The 25,236-nt window shown below is 41.2% G+C and overlaps 3 protein-coding genes across 21 annotated transcripts in view; 1 reads left to right on the forward strand and 2 right to left on the reverse strand.

Annotated features, from left to right (window-relative positions):
* Window positions 1–1,447: 1,447 nt before the first annotated feature.
* On the reverse strand, window positions 1,448–2,936 carry Gr89a (Gustatory receptor 89a). Its single transcript, XM_065867087.2, has 2 exons — window positions 2,028–2,936; window positions 1,448–1,973 (listed from the first exon to the last, which is right to left on the reverse strand). The coding sequence occupies exons 1-2, from the start codon at window positions 2,934–2,936 to the stop codon at window positions 1,803–1,805; spliced, it is 1,080 nt and encodes a 359-aa protein (XP_065723159.1). The 3' UTR covers window positions 1,448–1,802.
* Window positions 2,937–3,027: 91 nt separating this feature from the next.
* Decay (Death executioner caspase related to Apopain/Yama) lies at window positions 3,028–5,069 on the reverse strand. The gene is made up of 3 exons (XM_017068061.4): window positions 4,695–5,069; window positions 3,835–4,167; window positions 3,028–3,418 (listed from the first exon to the last, which is right to left on the reverse strand). Exons 1-3 carry the CDS (start codon window positions 5,023–5,025, stop codon window positions 3,156–3,158), a joined length of 927 nt encoding a protein of 308 aa, XP_016923550.3. The 5' UTR covers window positions 5,026–5,069; the 3' UTR covers window positions 3,028–3,155.
* A 2,137-nt stretch (window positions 5,070–7,206) lies between these two features.
* LOC108006994 (collagen alpha chain CG42342) overlaps window positions 7,207–25,236 on the forward strand; it is a 76,175-nt gene continuing 58,145 nt past the window's right edge. For all 19 annotated transcript variants that reach the window (XM_065867064.2, XM_065867069.2, XM_065867074.2 and 16 more), the window contains exons 1-2: window positions 7,207–7,695; window positions 17,724–18,973. In XM_065867064.2, the coding sequence (XP_065723136.2) occupies window positions 18,256–18,973 (718 nt within the window). In that variant the 5' untranslated portion in view covers window positions 7,207–7,695; window positions 17,724–18,255. The remainder of the gene's footprint in view (window positions 7,696–17,723; window positions 18,974–25,236) is intronic.

Here is a 25,236-nt window from a genome sequence, read left to right on the forward strand (position 1 = left end):
CAGTGTACGGGCGGCAAGCGGCGCCGTCTTGAAGAGCCGAACCGATCGAGCCAGCGGCTTGGAAAATTGGCGCGTGCGAATGCTCCTGCTTTCTGAGCTCGCTTGTGGTTAGCCACTGCAGTTCGCTGGAAGAATCAATGCTAATCAGCGAGGGCTGCTCGAGAAGTAGGCAAGTGAAAGCAGGAAGATATGCTAATTCATCAGCTTTTTACTTGCCATATCAGGTTGCACATCAGTCATTGGATTCGGTATGAGGCAACCAACAAATTGTGTATGCATCGTTGGGTTAAAGGGATTTCAAAACTCCTGACTAATTAAACTGAACATTTGCGTATAACATTCCTTCTTCTCTTTTTTAAGCCGCTTGCCTACAATATAATCTTTATGTAACTTTCAGTTTTTTGGCCTACGCCGATAGAAATTAATGATCAATTATAGCCATCATATCTTGCAGTTTGGTGCCAGAGTTAACCGATTTCATGTTTTTTGACTGCAAATCTATTTCAACTAGTTTTTGGGATTTGCTGACTGCCACTTTCATTTCCAGTTTACGCAATGACTAGTCCAAGTGACAAAGGCATTTCACAAAAATCATATCAAAATTCACGAATGCGATTGAGTAGCGTAGGAAAAAAACGACAAAAAGATATTGAATAGAGTTTTTTTCCATCAATCATTGTATGATAAAATCCAGATTACATCGAATGTTTAGCTTAGCCCACCTGCTCTACTTTAATGTATTGTATTTAATATAAAAGAAAAACAATGCCGTAACTCACAACGCAACATCGATAATTTGCAAATTGACCTTTTCATTTCTATGTCAACGTTTTGACAAATGATTATTTTTGATAAAAATTATGTTATTGTTAGAAAGCAAAAGGCGGATTAATTTATTCATTTGCATTCAAAACTGCGCGCTCAAAGATCTGGGTCAAATGCTCCATCATCATAGCGTTGTTAGATTTTGGAACTATAGCAGCGCTACCTAGCGAAGGTAGTTACTTTCAAAAACAGCCACCTTGTCAATAGTCGACTTTTTGGCGCCACTGTGCAGAAATTAAAAGAATCAATCGTGGCCAGACCGAAAAAATGCTGTCTCATCTTAAGGGGAGGTTGGTGTTACCAGATTAGGAAAAATATGACTAATCTTCATGAAGAAGAAGAACACATGGCGCCATGATTCAAAAATATTGCACTTTTGAGCTTGATAAGAACAGAGAAGAACGAGAATGGATAATGAAAAAATAGGAGAAAAAAAGGGGGAGAAGGTCGCAAGAGTTTTAAAATCATAGGCAATTTGAAATAGTTAATGACATCTAATTAATCGATACGCAATTAAGTTCTATATCTAGTTCTAGCTCCTTGGCCTTCTGCCATTCTATTATTATTTAAATGCAAAATGGAATAAAATTCAATTTTAAAATCAAAAATGAAATTTTGTAAATTCTCTTGTTATTATTTTCAAAGTTTTAAATATTTATTAAAATGCAGTATGATGTTCTCTTGAATCGATTTAATTACAATTAATTTATTGTGACCGCAATGGCTAAACTTTCCCATGATTGGTTCAAAGATTCCGGAGCAAAGAAGCTATTATAATTTTGATCATGATCATAACGTGGCTCCAAACGAATAAGAGTGGGGATTTAAAGAATTTAGCACTAAGCTATTTTAATTTATATTAATTATGTTAAAAATATAAAAAAAATATTAAATTAAACAAGTCGAAAGGTTTAATTTAAATGAGATAGATATTTGAGATCAGTTTAAGTACGTTCCTCCTATTTTCTGTCTTAGGTCTAAGCTTGTTTCATATTCTCAAGGCTGAACTGCAGGATAAGCACAATAAAATTCATGGCGTATGAGACCAGGAAAAGCCAAAACGAGTTGTCCAAGGTAAAAAGGCCTAAAATACAAAACTTGACACTGCCAGTGGGTGAGACCAAAGGAAATGGTGTTGGGGTAATGGCCTGGAATTATCGAAAAATAATCTTAAGTTCCTTAATTATGTCAGGTTCACCCACCTGTTCCCGAGTCAGCCCTTCCGGCAGATATTCCAGTTCCAGACATCTTTTTCGCAACCGACCTGATCTCACCTGGCAAAGATGAGCGGCCAAAACGACAGCATACAGCTGGACTGCCATAATCAGACAGTTATTGGAAATGGTCAGGGGAACCCCATGAAGAGACGTAAAGTAGGACATAAAGGCGTATATGTTGGCCAGAATGTTTATAAAGTTGCCAATGACCAGAAGAAAGAAGCCAAGCTGAAAGACCTCCACGAATCTCTGGACCAATATCAGCCAGCTGCGTTCCTTCTGCAAAAGTCTTGCCAGGATGGGTTCCTCTTGATCCAGTTGATTGTAGCACTCCAGTATTAGTAGCATGCCCCCAAATATACCATTGGCATAGACGCTCGAAACATGTTGCACGTATAGCTGGACTCCAAAAGCTGCTAGTTGAGTCCAGGGCAGACGACTTCCGGCTCCCTCGAGAAAGGGAACATTACAAAGGAGTTCATAGAGGGAGAGGAGCAACTTCAGCCAGAGGAACAAGGTGGACCACCAGCTCAATCTTCTCCTGCGATGCAATCTTGCCAGACCTGTCACCAAATCGGCTAACTCCTTGCGATTTAAGAGGTGAGCTCCCAGGAGAGCCAGGGAAATGAGGAAATCCCCCGTCATGGCGGCCAAGGCAATTGTCTTGAAGACCGTCGAAAGCTTGACATTCGTGGCCTCATAAATTTCCGAACTTTGCCACACAATAAATGGGGCCACCGATGTGAGTAGAAGCCATCTGAAAGCCGCACTTAAGGTCATCCATCGCTGACACTGGGCGACCTTTGACCCACCAATTTTAAACGGGGCCAAGGCCAAAAGCTGCCAGAATCTAAGCAGCAAACAAAGACCGCAGATATGTGGCAATCGCGACATTTTCCGGGCAACTGACCCGACTACAATTCGACTTATATCTGAATGTCAGCAATCGCTATCGCCGCCCCAGAGGCACTAAGCCAATTCCAGATAAGTGCCATCGATATGTATTTCTATCAACAAATTGCAAGCATTACGATTAAGTGAAAGAGTTGTGGTGTCCCTCGCTCGACTGACTCACAGTCCCCAGTGGATTGGCGCTGATTTCGTGACCAGAGCTCAGGTCTTGGGCTTAACGCGCAGCTGGAAGGTTTTGGTCAGCGTGGACATAAAGTTGGGCATTTCCTTCATCTGGTTAAGGGCCTCGTTCTTTGTATTCGACTGGTACTCGTAGGCCACCTTCCTGTTCACGGCTGTTAGCAGGCGGAGCAGCTCTGCACCCTCTGGCTGGGATGCCTCGTTGGCGGCGGCGAGGTCCAGGACGCGGCACAAACTCTGGATGAACCAGGAGCCATCGTCAACGTTGCGGAACGAGAAAAATTCTGAAAGAAAAAAATGGGAGTGAGTAAGGATGAATAGCAAAATCCAAATGAAATAAAACAAAAATAACTCAAAGATAATAATAGTTAAAATCTAAATGTTTTATAATTCACAAAAACATATGAATTGTTAATTTCCAGAAGGGGCTTATAAAATAACAAATTAAGGAGGTAAATTTAAAAATTGTTAAAAAAAATATATGTATATAGGCAAATGAGCAGCATATAGTCAATTTTTTAAACCGAAACAAAAGATAATTTAGTTGTGCCTAATAAAATAAGAAAACCAATTTTAATGGTAATATGAGGAACGCTATCCTTTTAAGCCCGTAATTGATTGATGTTGAAAGCTTTATAAACATGGAAAACTTTCATTTCATTGTGAAATTATAAAAAGAAGACACTTTGACAACACTCACTGTCGAAGGTGGAATAGAAGACGAGCATGTCCGCCGTGCTGGGGATGGCATAGGTAATGGGCTGTACGGGGGCAGCGGGTTCCGGGGCAAGTTCCCTGGTCATCACCGCGAAGGATGAGAACTCGACGGCCTTCTCCAGATTTTCGCCGCGGCAGGCCTGGATGAAGAAGAGTTTCGGCTTGTTCTTCAGCGTCTTGCAGTTGTCGCCGAGGAAGGGATTCCAAAGACGTTCCACAGGATACGACATGTCCTTGGCATAGACCTTTCCCTCAGTACCGTGCGACATCACCGCCAACACGAAACAATCGTTCCGACTGTGATCCTCGCGAGCCACTGCAATTAATAGTTAAAATTCATTCATAATGTCTAAGTGAAAAGGTTGTCTAAGAACTAATTATAAATAGATTATTCATTCAACACCGTCACAGTATCTCTCTTAACACTTCTTTCTTTTCAAACTAAAATGTGTTGGCTGACTTTCAGATCGAACAGAAAACTCGATTACTGTCTTTATCTCATAATTATTGCAGTTATAAAAGTAGTGACTTTGTTTTGATAATGATAAGATATCTGTGTTTGAAATATGTCACCAATACCGATAAAAGAGAATCGCTTAAAATATAATTTAAATACCAATAATAGTGATTGTTATTATTCTCTTTCAACACTTGTAAGGTAATAAAAGTATTTCAGTCTCGAAAGTGTCCTCATTAAGGAAGACATTACTTTGTATTTTACCATGCAAGACAAAAATAGACTTGATTCAGTTGGTAGATAAAGCGGTTTTAGTGATTTATGGGTGCTACGATGCTTCTGGACGCTATATGTAACTTGTAGCACATACATATAGGGAAACTCACCCTCCTTGAGCTTGTCGTTGATGTCGGAAAAGGTCAGATCGTCGTAGGTTCGTACATCGAATCCGAATCCCTTGAGCGTGGCCTCCATATCATCCCGATCCCGTTCGGTGCCCACGCGCTGTTTCTGCCCCTTGACGTCCTTGTGGTTGAGGATCAGCGCAATGCCCGCCCGCTCGCAATTCTCGTATGTGTCCTCTGTGGTGGGCCGCGAGATGATAATCCTCTTGAAATCCAGCTCCGAGGTTGGCGTCCTGGCAGTCTGCGTGGCATCCGCTTTGTCCTTCTTGTGCTTGTTCTTCTGGCCGAAGAGTGAGAAGTCGGTGTCGTCCATTTCTGACCGTCTTCGCGCTTTGGCAACCTGTGACTAAGCGCGATTAGGTTTTTCTAGCTATCAAACGAACCCAAAAAATAAAAAAGCTCCCTCTCACTTTGGCTCTTATCTAATCAATGCAGGTGTCTTATCAGACTGCTGGGGTGGTAATTCTTCCGCTCTTTGCGACATTTTTCGACTCTTGCAAAACGTTGATTAGCCTGCTCGAGGGGAAGTTACGTTTATTGGCAGTAAAATACAATTCGCTTTGCCATTGCACCAGACAATTTGATTTCCCTGACGGGTCACGCCCACAAAAATGGGGGCGCTCGTCGGGGAAATTGGCAACTTCCGGCGAAAGTGTCGCTGGGATGTCTTAATGTGTTTTCAATAAAATTCAGATGCGCAAAAAAGCATTGGGCGGCAAACTTGGGCACGCAGTTCAAATGTTTCACGCACACAAAGTAACGGAAACCGGAAATGAGAATGGCGTCCCAAAGTTGAAGAAGTACCATTCTAACATGTACCTAAAAAACAGAGGGAGAAATAGCTTGGGATTTCACGATTGTTTTTTTTTAAAAGTTATCAAAACTATGTTTTCAAAAACATAACTTTAAAACAAACAAAAATTACCCACCGGAACAATTTACGTTATTAAATTCCTATCATAACTTCAAACAAATTTCGAACTTGTATTGATTTTACATACAATATATATTTTTTCTTTCTGTGCACCCAAAAAGTGTACCGCACCTAAGAGAGACCATTGCGTGGGTGGTAAAGAGAAAAAAAATAAGAGAGAGTGCTGGAAACGCGTGGCAAATGGAACACATAACAACAACTGCGGTTAATTAATAAAGCTGCTCCTACGACCGCTGATTGGGAGCCAATTATAATTGACTTGTAATTATAATTAGCGACATCAATCTCTTTGTCAACTGAAGAGCTAAAAAACGCGATAGGCTGGGAACGCTGGAAAGCTGTTTAGCCGGCTTTTCAGAACAACCGCATTGGGTTCTCGAGGGGCCTTGGCCGCCGAAAGCAGCTGTTGTCCCTCCCCAGTGACCCAAAATCTGCTCTTATCTTACAGCTCCGAAAAGGCGCAGAGAAAGGAGAGATTTATTGAGTTGATATTTCAAAAATTCACTTGCTGAATGGTCAGCTTAAGATGATTTATTGGTTGTACTTTTTTTCGAATAGCAATGTAAGGTTTCACCTGAAATTTATGTGGTCCACATATCTTATCATTTATTTTTAAAACGTTTAACAGAAATATGAAACTATTTCTTAACATATTAAAACTATTGCTGTCCTTCTATTAAGTATTTATTAAACTATCTGTTTACTTAGTATCAAAATAAGAACATTTTACATACCCAATCCCAGCATTTATTCTTCTGTTGAAGAATACCTTCGCATATAATTCATGTAATTAAGCAATTTGAAAGCCATAATTACGTAATTCAGAGGGAATTACTTAAAGACCAATAAGTAACTCCCACCGGTTGATCATGTTTTTGTTGCTGCTTTCTCCGTTATGCGTGCTTATTTACCTTGTAACACCTCCTGCTAAACGCTCTCTTTGAATTTAAGAGAGACAGAGAGAGATTCTCCCATAAATGTGGGGGCATTCCGATTCCACTGTTAACAGGAAAAAGCTGTTGGGTCTATGTTAAGACCAGAGGGAGCCAATGTAGAAATGTATTAAAAACTAAAAGGGACCTTTAGTATAAATATTATATCATTTATATGTCAAAAGATGTATTCTGATACGAAATTTAGCCTTTGTTAAATATTTTACTTTTGTCGATGTACACAAAAGCTTTAGCTCTACAATTATGGAAAAAATGTATAATATACAATTTTATATTTTGATCCTTGTGATCCTGGTCCTAAAAAATAATATTTCGGATACAGAGCGTTAAATTCGTTACCTAAATTTGTGGTTTAAGCTATCTTGTATAATTATAGCATTAATATAAGGATATATTACTAAACATATATTATTTTCTTTAAAAATCTGTTCAATCTAAGGTTATACTAGTAAGGTAAATGATTTATTGCAATCTTTTGCCAGAAATCAAGCTGCGCTTATGTGCCTGGGACCAGACCGTTCCGTTCCAGAGGCGTTTCACCAGAGAGACCGAAGAGAGAGATGCTATGTTAACCGCCTGCAAACAAAAACACCCAACTTCCCGATTCATTCTGATTCGGAATTTCGAATCGCGCGGTCGCATTTTCCGGAAGCGGTGGAAAATTTGGAAAACCGGGAATTTCGAACTTAAAACCAAAATTGCAACCAAAACAGCCACGCCAAAAGTTTTGTTCGTGTGGAGGTGTAATTGTGTGTGTCGGATTCGGAAAAATTCGCATTTTTTGAGGGTCGCGGAATCCAAACCTCCGGTCGTGTGTTTTTCCCCGCCCCCATTTGTAGTCCTTAGATTGAGGATAAATGGGCGAAAGGAAAGCTAAGCTGTGACAACAACAAAGAAAAAAAGAGAGTAAAGAAAAACAACTTCAGTGTGTGCCAAGTGCAAGGAGTTGTAATTTATAGTTGCCGAAATTAAATTATGTTAAGTGCCCCAAATCACTAAGAAGCAGAAGGTGCAGTGAAAAGGAAGCGGCAAAATATAAACAGCAACCGTGGAAGAGAAAAAATACATAAGTACTGGAAGCAAAAAAGAGAAATAAGTACGTAAGAGGTGAACCAAACAAACTGTTTGATTATAATAAGCGGGGTGCATAAAATCTCATTTGAGTGCGGAGTGTGTGCTTTGAAAGGTATGCAAAACCCCTCACCAAAAACAACAACAAATTAGGGTGGCTGGGCTGGACCAGATGACAAAAGAAAACAAAAGGCCAACACAAACGTACCTCTTTTTTTTTTGAACCCATTCCCGAAAACAACCCACATACAGAGGGATATAGAGGGAAAACAGAACCCACAATGCGAAACGAAAACGAAATCAAATCAAAAGCAGAAAACCAGCACCAACAGCCCGCCGAAAGGGAACAAAAAAATCCTCAGCTAGCTTTTAGGCGAATGCCCCGGCAAAGCGCATAAAAAAATAGATTAACAGGCTAGGCAAGGCAAAAAAAAACATTGAAATTCTGACGTCGTCGCTGGCTAAGCCTCTGCACCAAAAATAACAGCAGCATAAAAAACCAAAACATCATTTGGGGATGCCAAAGTCGGGTCTTACGATTGTACCGATACCGGGTACCTTGATTTCATTAAGCTTTACGACAAAACCGTTAAATATTTGGGAACAATGGTATTCTATTTAAATTTAAGGTGAATTTGTAATTAGGAGTTTAACTCAATAGAATATTGACGGGTACACTAATATCTTAAGATACTTCAAGATTTAATCGCAATAGATTACCAAATATTTCTTTTTACACTGCAAGGATATTTTATAGTTATTTTCTTTTATAGATCTTTTCTAGTTCTTTCAAAGTTTCAAAACTGCTGTGTTCCATTACCATAAAGTATTGAAAATACGTATTTCCATTTATGGTTAAGATCTTTACTCAATGAGTTGTGGGAGTTAATAACACCAAACTAGGGAACTGAAGACAAAATGTTGCCATAAACCTGTCATTCTTATAGAGACATGATTAACAAAGGTCTAGGCACTAGGTTTAATTTATGATGAGGATTAAAAAAGTATCTTGTTCTATTGCATTTATATAAAGTGCTTATTTTTATAACTTTGTATTAGAATTGGTTTTAGGTTTCCCAATAATTCTATGTAGTATATACCCTTTAACATAAGGTAACCCGACAACAAGTTGGCAACTAACCAGCTGGCAGCGAAACCATCCGCGAAGATTTGTGCTTCTTTTTTACGTTCCTGCAAATGAAGTTGCAGTGGACATCTAATGAACCCGCACCTGAATGAGATGGCGATGTAGACTCTTAAATTGCCAGCACACCTAAAATATTCAAGATACTTTATGGGCATGCCTCAGCTGGCCCAGAAGCATGCTAGTCATGCCGCAGGATGCCGACCCTGTCCCTCATCCAGCCCTATCCCATCCATCGAGGTGTAAATTCTGTAGCAGAAACATTCATTTATGAGCGGGCTAAGGTTGCGCTTTTTGCCGCCATTCCTATCCCTCACGACCCTTTTCATTTGAGGAGAATGGGATTTCCCCTGGGAATCTTCCTCTAGGGACTTCTTTACCAGTTTTATGAACTTCAGCTGAGCAATTATTAAATATGCAGGCTTCTTGCAGCTTTAAGATAAGCCTGGGCGGTTATTTTGGTGGGTGACTTCTGCTCCTTTTTTCGGTGTGCCCTTTGAAGTTCTTTTTGAAGAGAGGGTGGAGGAGGTGGTTTCTAAAAATGTGCGGGAGACAGGCAAACAAACATTAATTGTAACTGTAAACGGTGTGAAATGAGCGAGTGAATGAATGAATGGTTGAATGACGGAATGAATGGATGCTTAGTAGCGGCTTGAATGAATGAATGAATGACTCTCGAGTGGAGCTGCCAGTGACGCTCTTCTCAGCATCTGAAAATTGCGTCAAGTGGATGTCATCGTTGTTGGCCGGCGACAATTTTGATGAACTCAACACACAAAAAACACTTGACAGCAGCGCCGAAGATTTTTTGGGGGCGGGGGAGGCCATGCAATAAACGAAATTATGACGCTAAATTGAACACAAAACGCCCAGTGAGACAGGCCGAGAGATATAGTAGAGTCAAAGAATAGTCCAGGGAAATATATATGTAGTTGGGGGCGCAAAAGGGGTTGGGGCGATTGGGCTGGAAAGTGGGCAATGGCATGGGGGTTTCGTTTTCAACACAGCATCCACTCCGCATCCACCCGTCCACATTTAACGCGCGAATGAACAGCAATCAGCCGAAATGGGGGATATTCAACGAAAAAAGGGGGCGGGTGAAGGGACTGTGGGCAAGGCTCTGGACCCGGGACCTGGACATGGACCTCTAAAGACCGGGAATCGGTCTGTAACTGGTTGTGCCGCGATGGTGTGATGGTGTGATGGTATGATGGTATGCCACCAGCCCCGGAGGGTACATTCAACAATAAAAGTCATGATAGACATGGCAATACGGAAATGCTATTTTTGGGGCTGCCGCCGCTGCCTTCACACGGGAATGGTCCACGTCCGCCCTGTGAGCGGAAGGTGAGAATTAAGAAATTAGCGTATACCCAGTACCCAGAACCCGGCATCCAGTATCCACTATACAGTATACAGTACCCTCTAACCATTACCCATTTCCCAGTTGGAGCTGCCAGATGGGAGCCGATGGAGCTGCTCGTAAATTGCCCGCCGCCGCTCACTTTAACTTAATTATATAATTTGCGAGACAGCAGCGCTGAAAAAGGGAGACGAGCCGACCAACGAAAAAGGGAAATATGACAAAAATCGTTAGTTCCAAGGCACTGAAGTTTAAATGCCCTGAAAAAGGGAAATACATTTAGAAAATATCTAAAAAAAGTAGGAATTGATGAAGAATTTGACTTGAAAAAGACAAAAATGTTTGTCTAGTCTCGAATAAAATTCTAATGGCATGCAAAGCAAACAATGGATTGAATATTTTTACGTAATTAATTGGATATGTACATAAATAGGTAGATGAATAGTATTCCCCACTAAATTAAAACTAAAGATTAATTTTTTGGCCAAATACAAAATATGACACAAAGAATTACGCTTACAAACTATCCACATTTTAGTTAAAAATAAGAAATAAAAAAAACTGATAAAAATCAGTTGATTTTCAACTCTTCAAGGCTTAAAAGTATAAGAAAACACCTATAAAATTTACAAAAACTCATTTAGAAAGTGCACACAATCTTTTTCTGGTAGAGGGTATAAAAAGAAGCGGGCTTCCTGGGTTTCTGCGGTGCACTGAAAATTAAATGAGCTGAATGCATTTAAGCCCAAATCAGCGCAAGCCGTCGGCTTAGTGACGGGGACAAACTGTGTCTTAAGTGAGTCAGCAGGCATCCGGACGGGGAGCAGGACGAGGACCGCCGTCTCCTGGTAATGGGCGTGCTGGAAAAAAGTAAATAATCCTTTAACCACAAAGCAATTATGCAACCCGGCAGGAGCAACGAAACGACAGCGACGTAAAGGCGACATCTTGTCAGCCAGTGAAAAATTGCCAACCAATGACGGCGACAGCAGATGTATGTATGTTTTCCGGAGGGAGATGGAGATGGACGGGGGAAAAGGGACTGGATGGGTGGCTAGTGGAAGCCCACAGGTTGCAGGCAACAAATTACTTAAATGCCAAGCCGAAAAGTCTGGCAGAAGCTTATGTGAAAATTTAAATTGGCGAGGGACGTGGGGCGGAGGACGAAGGTTGGTTGGTGACTCTCTGTCCCTCTTTTTGCGGTTACCTTGCACTTTTGGCCGCAACAAACCGGTGACACATACGAGGCCGAGTGAGAAATGAGACAACATTTTATGGTCCACAGCCAGTTTTCATTAAAACTGCGACTTTGTAGGGAGGTGGATTTTGAAAGTACACACTATAGTGATTATTTACGACACGTCTTAAATTTACTGAAATTTTTTAATTATCAAAGAGGGAACTATATTTTAAAATTTCTTATTTACTAATAAATTTACTAGATTGTTTTAAGGATCAAAGAGAGAACTATTACCTTAAATTTATAGTATATTATACCTAATGATAGAACGCCTTATCTTGGTTTAATTTGGGGTGGTCTTGCACTCATCTCATTATACTAAGATTGTCATTTTGTCCAAAGTGGACAACTTATTTCCAGGATTATCAATAATTTGCACATTTATCTTGGGATTTGTTGGAAGATTATCATGTTCATTTCTGGTTTTAAGGATTTTGCAAACACATTTGTTCAAAATTGTCCATCTAAAGCATCTGTTTTATAAGCTAACTAGTAGTTGAAATGCTATATTCTGATCCCAATGAAATGCTAGAATCAATAGACCCCTTTTAAAATAACCTTTTCTGTGTGCAACAGAAGCCACCTAGATGTATCGTCCATACAGCTAGCTTATCACATCTCATTCATTCACCTCCACGTTTCCCGTATCTCTTCTTGCCATTTCCCACGATGTGGGGCCATTTCCAGCTCAGGTTGCATTCTCATTGGCAACTCGTGTGCCTTCAGTGCAGAAGTTAAGCGCTTTTCTATGCCTTCATTGCCAGATCAGAGCGCAATTGATGGCCAGCAGCTCAGAGCCTTTAACCCGCCTTAGCCGCAACATGACAATGCCACACAGAGAATGAAAGAGGAAGAATAGAGGAGGAGGAGGAGAATGAGGAACAGTGGGGATTTGGCCAGACGGAGATGGAGACCAAGACCACGACCAAGAGCAATACCAAGTCCCTGCCCCCCTGCCGAATGTCCAGCTGTGTCTGTTTACATAGCCACAGCTCTTTAGCAACCCGTCTGGACATCGTTTTATGTTCATCTGGTCCGGGTTTGTGCTTCAATTTTCACTTTAGACGGGCAACAGGGGGTTAAAAATTGGCAAGGGGAGGTGGAGCAGTGGAGGCCCTGCGGGTTTGGTCAGTCCATTGGACGACCTTTTCAACGGGGTCGCGGATTTACATTTGTTGCTCTTCGCTCGGCGCCAACTCATTCATAAAAACGCACGCAAAGTCAAGCGTTGCAAGTTGAAGGTTGCCCCGCCTGTGGTTTTCCTCCTCCCTCCTGACCCCTCACCCACCATACCCCCACACCACCCCCTCTTTTTTGCCCACCTTGCACTCGCCTCCTGTGCTCGAGCTTTTATGCAGTTAAGTGCTTAGTTGCGTGTAACTTTACACTGTTTAACAAACTTACTCACTCACCGCACAGTGAGTCAAAGGAGTTCCTGAAAATAAGGGGTGTGGAAGGGGTGAAAAGGAAGTGGTATGGGTGGGATCACTGGTTGCCAGTAGGCGACTTCCACTATACAAAGTAAGTGTGATTTTGTCGTGTGTGCCAACTGCAAATAGAAAGAGCTACACTAGAAAAACTTTAAGCTTCTGTTAGTCTTATTTTATTAACAATTTTGAGAATTACATGTATTGTTACCAATGAAATTTTATAAACTATTCCTAAGACTTAAGTCTTATGCGTAGAAAATGCGAAAAGTATTGCTTTCTTTCTGAGTCAAAGTTGTCTTATACATGTTATATTTACCACGTGAATTAAAAAAAAAATTTTAAATTACAATTTCACTTTCCTATAATATTAGCTATTTATTATAGCTAACTTTAGTTTTCACTGGACAAAAGGACATTTATTAGAGTTGGTTAAACTAACCATTCACTGGAGTGTGTGAGCCCAGAGTTAATTAGGATTCCTCTTATGCTGTTAAGCACCTTGCTGCCTCAAATGAAATCAAATAAAGTGAATGGTGGCCATAAAAAAGGAAATACCTGCGCCCCAGAATGTGTGGAAGTTAGCAGAGATAAGGTTAGAAAAAAATCCTGAAGTGGGTTCTGCGAGAAGGAAAAAAAAGAGGTAATAGGAAGTCGGGTAGCCAAGTAAACAAAAGCAAACATTGCGTGCCAAAATTCCGGAAATTTTTAAGAGTCACAGCATGTGTAAGCAGAATTTTTACAACCAGACACACACACACAACACAGCACACACCCTAGACCACACCACCAGACTCTCAGCTCCTGGGCAATAACCCATACCGCCACCCCCTCATCCGTCTGGTTCCATTCCTTAGTGCCATGTTTCCTGTCTAAGTGCTAAATTGAAATTCCAAAATTAAGTAATTTCTCCCAAGGGCAACTTCTGCTGGAAATCTTTACCAAATACGGACATACACCCAAAGGAGGAGTCGCCACGCCCTTGAGTGTTGCGAAGGAACGCCCACAAAGAAGCAACGCACAGTAAAATAAACAATAACAACAACAAGGCTGGGAAATGAGTTGCACTATTAGTTTTTGGCATGGGTGTGCGTGTGTGTGTGTGTGGAGAGCTGCCTCATAAAAAGAAAATCCTTACCAAAACTGTAAAAGTAGCAGCAACCGCATCTACATGAAAACAAGCTGTAAAAATTATAGGGAAATAGCAAACGACGTATTTTGTTACGGACATTAAAGCTAACGCCAAGATATTCAGTGTTTCCAGTAACTCGCATCGTTTAATCCTAAACTAGAGAGCTGGCATATAAAAGTGCAGAAATATCTCAAAAGACCGGTTGAATGGGACGAACTATAAGATATGGACGTAGGCAGGGCGTAAAATAGTATAAAGTATCTTATGCGTTTTTTATGAGCCGCTACAAAGTTTTACTCTTCTCTGGAATAGAGGTTGTAAGTAATAATACTAATTGGTCTTGTTCTTAGATTACTCTATCTGGTTCACAAATTAAAAAATGAAAATTCATTAACAGCAACTCATTCCTTTTGTATTTCAAATCCCTTTGCTTTTAATTCCCTTGTTTTCTTGTCACTTCTTTTTTTTTGGGTTACTTCCAGCGGAACCTTAATCAAAATCGAAGTGGCTCAACACTTTCTATGGCTGCTGTACTCCAAAATCGAAGGTTTGCCAATTCATTCCGTCACCAGCCACCACCCACCACTCTCCACCCGTTTTTCCTCTTGCAACATTGTCGTTCCTTCGTGCCCCTGTTTCAGTTAACTTCAAGGAACTTCTTTTCTACTTCAGCTTCCTCAATATTTTTCAATTTAAATGACAGAGCTGGAGGAAAAAAAGGGAAGAGCAAGGAAATGATGCTTCACACTAGTGAGCAAGGGGTTGGGGGTTCCAGGTCCTGGTTGCCAAAAAAAAAGTCAGGAAAACCAGAGAAAGGGAAGCGAGGAAACTTAAACACTTCTTGCATTTTTCTCATGGCACGACAACTATTTATTGCCTTGCCCGAAAACCCAGACGAAGCTGTCGAGGATTCCCTGTTGTTTGTTGGTGTTCCTTACTTTTGTAGTGCCAGCAACAAAGTTCTTTGATATGACCGGCGGCAGGGACAACTTACACAAGGAAAAATATAATATTTAATCTAATAAATTAGCTGAAATTACCATAAAGTAAATAATTACTGTGTGTGACATTAACTACTTTTGCCTTCTGTAATAAAGTGAGAAATTTAGGATTGAAGTAAGAACATCTTATATTTTTTTGATTCTTAAAAGTAAAGTAAAGTTTTACTGGCTAGTGTTATTTAGATTTCTTTCCGTAATATAAGACAAAGTAGTTTTTATGAAACCAATTTTACTTATGGTCACAAGCATTAGTTAAATACGTAATATTATATTGAGTCCACTAAAACTACACCTTTTTTAGGTGTATGCTAAAGATTTGATAGAAGATTTTATTTCATGTTTTTTCTTTGAGTGCAGTACAACGATCTCTGGAGTTGACTACTATGATGATGACGTTGAATATTGGGGTTGTCGATGGTGATGATGAAAAATGCACATGTGTTGCTAACGGCCCGATTATTTTTATTGTTTATTTACTTTGATTCGGCCCTCTTTGCTCTTTGTGTGTGTGCTATTTGGCCATCATGTTCATGTTTTTATTTGCCACGACCGGACCCGTGGCCATGTTCTTATTCGGGTTATTTGGGTTTGGTTTGCGCATTTGTGCGTAACGAATAAATTTAGCAAAATAAATAAGGACAATAATCCCTTTGAATGCATTGCAATTGAGCTTTTTACAGCCATTGACTGTAACCCCATCGCCCACTAAAATATATAGAGCACAAACACACACACACACTCAGACATGAGTGTGCACACTCATACAGAGACAGAGACACGGACACACGTACGTGTGGCACTTAACTCAACATTGTTGGATGGCTTAGAAAGCTTTTGCCTCTTGGGCAGGATTCCATTCCGTTTTTCGGCGTCCGGCTAAAACCATTTCAATTCTGGCTTGATTTGCATTTCAATTCCAAATCAAATTTTTCAATTGCCAGCTGGACGCACACACAGCCACAGCCACACGCCCACACAAACGCCTATCAATATGTGTGTGTGTGCTAAGTGGCCGCACACACACCAGTTTAATTCAATTTGGGTTGGAAGGGCGAACAAATTCATAGCATACTTTGCAGCGCTGCTTGACCGACTCGATTCGGATGCGAATCTTGAAAACTCCTACTCCCCATGTAATTGACAAAAGCTGCGCCCCATAGCTCCATAGCTCCTTCGCTTCAAAATTCGAAATCAATTTATTTTATATTGAGTTAGCTGTCCCCCAGTCTCACCGGAATAGCATTAACCTTTGGCAGTTACATTGTGTAACATCGAAATCGATATGAAATGGTAGGGAGCTGGGTTCCGGAATCGGGAGTTCAGTTCAGTAGCCAGCCAATTGCAGTGTCAGCTTAAAACTCAGCCAGTGAACGAACAATGAACCTCCTCTCTACACACATGCTCTTATTTGTTAAATTAAAAGCTTCTCCACCGCCTTGCAGTTGTTATTGTTGTTGCCCGGACAGCGACGTCATCATCACCATCACCATCATCATCATCATCAGCAAAATCATCATCGTCGTCTTCATTTGCCATTATTGGCTGCGGAGCGCACAAGACTTTCAATTAGTTTTATTAGGGTGTTCCAAACATTCCATTGACTCTTGAAATGAAGGGGGTTTTTAGGGGGTGGAAGGTGATGGGATTTGGTGCTATGGGATATAGTATCCAAGTATCCATTGTTGTTTTCAACCCGATGCTGCTTCTGTTTGATATTGGCCTTTTCACTTTTATGCTTTTTTTTGTGGGTTTGGCGCAGTTTTCGCTTTTTGCGGTTTTTCGTGGGGCCTTTTCAATGGCACGTTTTTGTTTTTTGAGTTTTATTTGGGGGGCTCCCCTTGTTGTTGTTTTGGTTGTTAGGCGCATGATTGCGCAATATTATATGTATAAATATGTGCGGAAGATTGGCTTTTGTGCGCGCGGAAATAATGTTTAATCAGCAATTTAGGCTGCATAATAAATCAGCAAATATTTGGTAATTGAAGAATAAAAAGGTTTTAAATGAGTTTTAATGCAAAAAAAAATAATAACTTATCTATACTTTTGAATTATTAAGCAATCCTTTTAATTATCCTTGGGTAATAGTTTCAAACTTTTTACAAAACTTCTGTCGAGGGCTACCATATAGGTCAACTTTTGGATACTTTTATAGCTGTTGTGTTTTGTTTTTATTATTTTTTATGAGAAACTTGTTAAAAAGTTCTCAAGCTCATTTCATTTCTCTAAAGAGCATTCCAGTTCCGTTGTCCTCCCCTCCATCTATTCAGTGGGTGCAATAATTTCCACTTTATGACTTTTGTATTGCCAAACGCCCTTCTGCTGGTGATGGCATGTGGGGCAGAGTTGAAGGCAACAAATGTTTTTGACACGACAAGTCCATGGGTCAAACGCCTTTCCCCGCTTCTGTTGTTTTTTATTTGCTTCTTGTGTTTTTCTTTTTTAAACGTATTTTTTTTTGTCACTGCTACTTGAGCTAGAAAAAAAGTTTTGTGCGAAAAAGTTTCGGTTGCCCGATTCTTGTGAGGTACTTGGATCTTAACTCGGTTGCCCTGGCTGCGGGTCCAGCACGCCTGGTTGAACTTGGAAGCCAAGTCAGCGAGCCCGGCTGATTATTGAAAATGTGGCGACACCGCCGACGGTCCAGTTTGCACATAATTCAAGGGGTAGAAAAAAAATATACGTAGCCCTAAGAAAAGTTTGGCCCAACTTTATTTTTCACTTTTCTTCTCATTCTGTGTCGTTGCAGTTGAAAAGTGAACGCCGAGCTAAACAAGTTGCAATGTGAAGAGCCCTGAAAGGACAAGTGCGAACCAAGGAACAGGACTTGTCAACGACTAGCAGCACCAGCAGCAGCAGCAGGAGCAGAAGCAGCTGCCACAGCAGCGATTGACAGGACGAAAAACAAAGCCCAACTGGCTGAGAGGACTTCCTGCTCGAGTGGCACGGCCAGCAAAAGTTTAACGTTGTTTTTCCGTTCCATGGCCCCCGGAAAACTGCAGCAACGGGGCGCAATGTGCTGGCCAACTACCGCAGTCGAAGAATAGAAAGAATAGAAAATCACTCGAAAAAGCCTGGCCAAAAACCAAAAAAAAGGAAAAGAAAAGCGTAAAAATAGAGAGAGGAAAAACGAAGCAACCACTGTGCGGTGCAGCATATGTGTGCTTTTGCTGTGCTCTTTCTGTGATGCCACAAGGACACAAGGACACTTCAAGTGACAGCAACATACGCGAGTTTTTCGTTCGTGGAGAGTCCACCATTTCCATCTAAGACGCAGCAGTATGCGCAAGCACAAAGCGCCGCCCAGCGGCAGTCCAAGGACAATGCCCCAGGATATTTCCCAATCGGAGCAGTCGGCGGGAAACGAGGAGTCCCCCGCAGCAGCAGCAGCAGCAGGAGCAGGGGCAGTGGAAACCCCCCAGCAGAGCCTGCTCCTGGGCCACAATCCTGCGGATGGCTCCGCATCAATTGCCGTCGCTAGTCGCCTGGCCCCGCCCCCCTGTCAGCCTCCCATCAGCAGCAGCAGCAGCAGCAGTGTCGCCACCAAGGAGCGACCTCGTCCCACAGTCCGGTTCATATCCCTGCTGCACGTGGCCAGCTACGTGCTCTGCCTGTGCGCCTTCAGCTTCGCCCTCTATGGCAATGTGCGGCAGACGCGGCTGGAGCAAAGGATGCAGCGCCTCCAGCAGCTGGATGCCCGGATCGTGGAGTTGGAGCTTAGATTGGAGCAGCAGCAGCTGCTCCACTGGCCAGCCGACCAGACGCAGATCCTGTCCAGCAATCCCAGTGACGGCGAGAGTGCCACTGGAAGCGGCAGCAACAACGGCACCAGTCAGCACTTGGCGTTGCATGTGCGGCGGGAACTGCACCGCCTGCGACGGGATGTCTCCCATCTGCAGCTCACAAGGCGCCAGCAACGTCGCCAGGCGGCAGAGGCGGCGGCAGCAGCGGCCAGCGGAGAAGGGGGATCCGGCGTTGGACAGTGCCAGTGTCAAGCAGGTGAGCTAAAAAATAATTCATATTTTTAATATTTTTATACGGAACGAAAATTAAATTTATTATATTTATATTAAGAATCTGTCATAGACAAAGTTCAAGAAGTTTCTATATCTTTAATTTTTTAGAACCTTAAAAGATCCTTGAAATAATGTTAGGTTAATCCTAAACAAACTCTTGGGTCAAAGAAGTTTCCATCCCGTTTTAAAGATTTTTATATTTTTATTTCGAAAAATCCTTATATAATTTAGGTTTATTGCAAAGTATACAGGAACTAGTAAAATTTGTAAAGAAATCATCATTCCTTATAGATCCATAAAATGATGTATTGTTGTAAAATGTTGCAAAATTCAGTTTTTATTGTTAATTTGAACAAAAAGTCATAAAAGTAAAATTTGTGATAGGATTTAACAAGAGAGAAACCAATTTGAAGGGAAAATATTTGCTCAATAAACATAATTATACCAAGTAATCGATTAACCAATGTCTCCTAGCTGCTAATAAATTTGGCTACTTTATAATTAAGCTGTCAATCTTAATTGCGAGTGTCAACTCCCTCTTCGAAATTTTCTGTTTGGTTAACCAAAGACTAATACCTTTAAGCGATTATGCAAACCGGAAATGTTTTTCCTCTTTAATAAGGGGGTCCATCCGACATACAAACACAAACATGTGTACCTTTCCCTTAATATTGGGATATCTTGTCACTCTTTGACAGCCACAATGTTGGCCATGAACATGAGCCGCCTACATTTGCGGTCAGCGCGCAATTGGTCAGAAATGTCAGGCACACACACACACACACTCTGGTAGCCACACCGACACACCCATAAGTCAACAAGTCGTTGGAGCCCGTCTGTGTGAGCCCATTGTGTGTTTGTGTGGGCCACGAAATTTAATTATTTGGGTACGGGCCAAATTTATGGTAGTTTAGAGATTTCATTAATTGGAAAAGTGTTTTCCCCACCTACCTTAACGCACACACATACATCCACAGGAGGGGCTTTTCCTTGAGTTTTTCCCAATTTTCCTGTCTACGCTTTTTTTTCGTCAGCTTTTGCCCGTCTCTGGTGACATTACCGAAACTTTGATTACTCGGGGATTAGCCGAGCACTCGCCGGCACACACACAGCATACACACTTGTATAAGTAAGCACTCGGGAAGTGCCAGTTTGCCTTGTGGTTTGCATAAATTTCGCTTAAAATACTTTTTGAAAACTTTTGCGACACTCACGCAGAAGCTGCAGAAGCTCCCTTATGGGAGATGGAGATGGAGCTGGAGTTGGAGTTTGCCTCTTGGATTCCCCTTACCATCCCGAAAGTCTGGTCGCATTAACGCAATTTGTCTTGACATTCGCACAATTAACTCAGCCGCTAAGCTGCCGGACAAACTTTGGTGGCTAATCCCGCTGATTCTGATTCAGACTGCCGTGCATTGAGCATATGACTTATACGCAACGTAGGACAAGGGGCCGAAACCAAGGCCAAAAGGCCAGTAAACGCTCGACGCAATTATTTAACAACTTTGCCAATTCCAGCGAAGGAAGCTGCAGACGAGATAGGGACACAAAGTTTTATAATCGATGCGCTGGCAGGTCGAAAGTTTCGTCCGCCTGGCAACGGTCGAAGTTTCTTTTCAAAGTCACTGCATATAAATAAATTTCTTCCCCACTCAAAATGAGAGCGAGACAGGAGTTTGGCCCCTCAAAGGATCCTTGATAAGCGCGTGCCAGGACATATAGCCTTTTGCACAACTTTAAGCCCCGCAATAATAAATCAAAGGAGCTGCGGGGGCGCCACAAGGACTTCACTTGTCACTTGCTTATCTGAGGCATAGACGATGCGGCAAAGTCATCATCGGTTAAGTCAAGTTTAAGGGAAACTCCTGCATATATGCAGGCTAGGACTATAGATTCTCCCTTCTTTTTTGGCAGTATCTCGATTGGCTGCGAAGTTCACGTCAAGGACATTGCAGTTGCTGGCGAAAGAGACTGCCGCATGCCGATTAAGTCGATTAGTTTTGGGTTTTATCGACGTTTTCCCCCTCAGTTTTGCTGGGAAATTGATAAAATTAGTGCGACAGCAGTTGGCAGTAGAGTGCCATTTCATCGGAGGAAGCATTAAAACCAATCTCACATTTTGGTAAGCGAAACGGAACTGAACAGTGGAACGGTGCTCTTTTAACAACATTCAGGGGGCTTCAAGAGCCCCAAGGACTTGAATGAATATTAATCCGTGAAATAGTGTGTTGGAAAACATTTTTTATGCATATTTAAAATCAACATGGTTCTGAACGAAAGCAGATTAAATACATTTTTTAATAATGCATAGCAGTTTGCTGACCGCAATAAACCTGCATTATTAGTTTTAAATGTACATTTTTATTTTAAATTTTAAAAATGCTTAATTTAAAATTCATTGCATATTTTTTTATTTACATTTTAAAACGCCTAAAGTGACAGCCAAATATATATAAATTTAAAATTCATTGGTATGCACAGAAAGAATTTGAATAAATTTGTTTGGATTATTTAAATTTTTGCTTAAAGCCTAAAAAAAATCGTATCAACATTAATTTGAATTTCCCTGGCAATGGCAACTAGCTCTCACTTTAAAGAGCTAATTCAATTGGTTAACTAGATAGCATTAGAATAATTTTAATGTATTTTCCAGAGGAAGGTAATTTCCCTGTGGAATCCGCAGCTTAAAGTTGCTGTGCTGCTTTGCACATTTCATTTTTTATGAGCATTCTAAATTTTAGCATTCAAAATTTATGAGGGTCCCATGGTGCAACCACAAACACACAGGGACATGGCTGGCTGGGCTTGTCAAACTGCAAATGACATTTGGCCACTTCTCATCCACTCGCATCCTTGGCCAGGCATCCCAACCCATCCTAGTTCATCCGAAAACTGCTGTTGCATCCGCTTTGAAGGGGATGAGTATCGGGTTCCAGGTCCCTGAGTCCCGAGTCCAGAGATCCAGCGACCGGGGTTAAGGGTTGAAGTTTAGGTAACGATACACGGGTCCGGTTCAGTCTGCTGCCTCTCTCGTTGTCCAGCTGAAAACCCTCAATTTATCATAGCCGAGCGCAAAATCCACTTTAGCAGCTGGGCCAGCGACATCGTTGGCTGCGTGTGACATTTTGCAAAGCCAAAATATGTAGAACATGCCACAGAGACACATCCAGATAGTCGAGGACCCCGACTCGTCCTCCTTTCCATCGCCAGGACTCTGAAACACACGTAGCCACTCACTCACTCACTCAGTCGCCCACTGAAAGAGCAGCAGTTAGGAAAATGGCATATGAACTATGGAAATTCCCAATTAGGTTTTAATGCGTACAAGTGCTTTTTATTCACTGCAATTTCTCACAGGCTTCCTACCCCGACTGCCATAAAGCGTTGGTGTGTCATACCAGATGGATAAGGATGAGTTTCTTCTCCCGGAATTCAACTCACGATTCCAGATTCAGGGTAGAAATAGGAACTTGGCAGCAACATCCCCTGTGTGTCTGTTGCGTTTATTTGCCAGTCATAAATTTCAATCACGTTGCCGGCTATAACACCGAGTGGATATACTCCATATATCAGCTATGCCCTCCTGATTCTCGGCCTTTCTCTGCATATGCTGTACGGTAGCTGTAGCACCTGCGAACCCCTCATCGCCTATTATATTTCCTTTTTTTTGGCTGTCAGTGCACAGAAAAAAATGGATATTAAATGATAAATCATGATTTTGCCAGTAACACAAAAAATGCCATGTTGAAAATATGAAATTCTGGGAGAAATGTGGAGGGAGTCTTACTAAAGACTTACTCAATATTAAAAGTATTTAAACTTCGCCTAAGTCTCGGAAGAGTGATTTAATCGGCAAAAAACAGTGTTACCATTTTTAAGATTTGTTTTTGCAATTCAAATACACTTAATTTTTAAGGGCATTTATAACAGCTCTAATAAATTACTTATAGTACCTAAAGCACTTCATTTAAAAGAATAAGTTGACAAAGTAAAGAATACTTTATCTTCAGCTCTGTTATTCTTAAGCGAAAATCTCCTTTCCGATAATATTGGCTAAAGTTACCATCTTATTTTGAGTACCTTGCTAAAAAAAAAAGTCATTACTACCCAAGATGTGCGAATTTGATACGAGGGCAAGGTTTTTTCTGTGCACATGTGCCTGTGGTTGTTTAGGGCGTGTCGAGGCGGCCGAGTGACAAACCACCCATTGCCTGGTCCTTCGAGCGTGCCCACAGAGGCTTGTGCGGTTTTCGGACTACCGAGCCCCTGAACCACACACCTCGATTGGGTTTCGTCCAGTATCGATTCTACCGGCCCATCAATTGATTTCCTTCGTTTTCGTTTTCAATTTGCCAGGGACATTTTTGTTTGTGCTCCTTGCTAGGTCGTTAGTTGGGTTTGGGTTTGAGTTCGAGTTTGTGTGTTTACGTTTGGCTGGACAGACCAGGCTGGTAATTTGTGACTTTGCGTGACTTTTGGCCTACCTGCGTGTGGGCCACGACCAGGACCACCACGCCTTGATTGCCATTTAAATGCTGCGCTAATAGGCCAATAAACCATTTCGCTGCACAAAAGATATCAGAAACCAGCGCAAACAACAACAGCAACATTTATTAATTAGTGAGAAAAAATTAATGCGCAACTGTCATCATAACTCCTGCCCCATCCACGGGATCCTTCGTTGGCCGTTGGTGGCGGATATGGCCATAAAAATATCCGTCCACCCACCCACACACAAACACACAACAATGTTCGCCAGCGGATGCCACATTTGTTGACAAATTTATTTGTCGTGTGCCACGCTGACACGCCCCCTCCACTTTTGTTTCATTTGTGGTCCCATTTCCAGTTCCAGACATCTCATCGATGTGCGTTGCTCGGCATTCCTTGGTGGGGAGCAAAAAAATGCTATTAAAAATATCACAAGAGCCCAGGCGAACAAACTAAAAGAGAAATAAAATAAGGCAAAGTAAATTCATTGGCAAAACCACACAGAAAGCCAGAGAAAAGGAGGAAAAAAAGAAGGAACTGGAATGTATTACCCGGGAAAAAAGGAATTTCATAAATTTCATCTGATTGCGTTGCAGATTTACGAGGATGTGTGAGTCTGACTTTTATTTTTGGCACGTAATGCCATTTTTTTCCTCCGTACCGAGAGATCATTTTAATGAGCCAAAAATGTAATTTGTCTGCCTGGAATCTTTTAAGCCTGTTAGCTGGGTGAGTTCATTTAAATTCAAGAGCGCTCGAAAGTTATATTTTTATGGCGAACGCGACCGGAAATATTGCAATTGGCGGCCGTGTCCAGTGGGATGTAAAAGAGTGTGGAAATTGATGTTAAATTAAATTATGGAAAACCAATCGATCTGTGGGTGAGAGTTAAGGACTGGTTTTTATGGAATTCGATGGAGCATTTTAACTTTCTTCGTACTAACCAAACTGAGTAGTTAAACTCCATTAGAATTAATATATTGTTAAAATATGCAGGATGCATTTCAATTTGTGAATCACTTTAGAATAATAATAAGATTAATTTGGAATTCAATAAACAAAACTCTTAAGAAGTTCTCGGAGAGTGACATAATTTATCAAACCACAAAATGCTCTTTAGTTTTGGATTATCCCCATTAACCCAAGTTTTATGGCTTTTTAATTCACTTTGAGCATTCGCCCCACATCTGTCAGTGGAAATTATGCATTTGAATACCAAATTAATTTATTTGTGACCTTTTCTTCGCTTGTTTTTCAATTGGTGATAACTTAATTAAAGAGGCAATAAATTAATTAGTAAAATGGGAATGTGTGAATGGTTTGTAAAATTAAGCTAATTTACCATATAGTTCGGTACAAGCACACACATCCGTGGCGATTTTTTCATTAGCCAACCACTTAGCTTACATTTCCTCACTAATTGTCAATATCCACACTCTAATTTCCCATTAGCAAGCCACTTTTAGCAAAGCAAATTTGTCTTTGAGTAAAGCTGCCACTGACATTAATTTGTCGCTTTTTTTTCGTTGCCTGAATCCAAAAAATAACTTGCTAATTAGGTAACAAAACTTCGGAAAAAGAGCGATTCGATGGGAGGATATCTCCGGGGATATATCATCAATCAAGTGGAATCCCAGCGCCGTCCAAACTGACAGTCCGTGTCCTTTTAGCCTGTCTGTCTTGCTGCCATGTGATTTTGGTTGTGTCATGAAGTTCAATCAGCCGCATCCAAAATGCTGGGGGTTCAGGTACTCG

This window comes from Drosophila suzukii, chromosome 3, assembly GCF_043229965.1.
Source record: "Drosophila suzukii chromosome 3, CBGP_Dsuzu_IsoJpt1.0, whole genome shotgun sequence".
Lineage (NCBI taxonomy): Eukaryota > Metazoa > Arthropoda > Insecta > Diptera > Drosophilidae > Drosophila > Drosophila suzukii.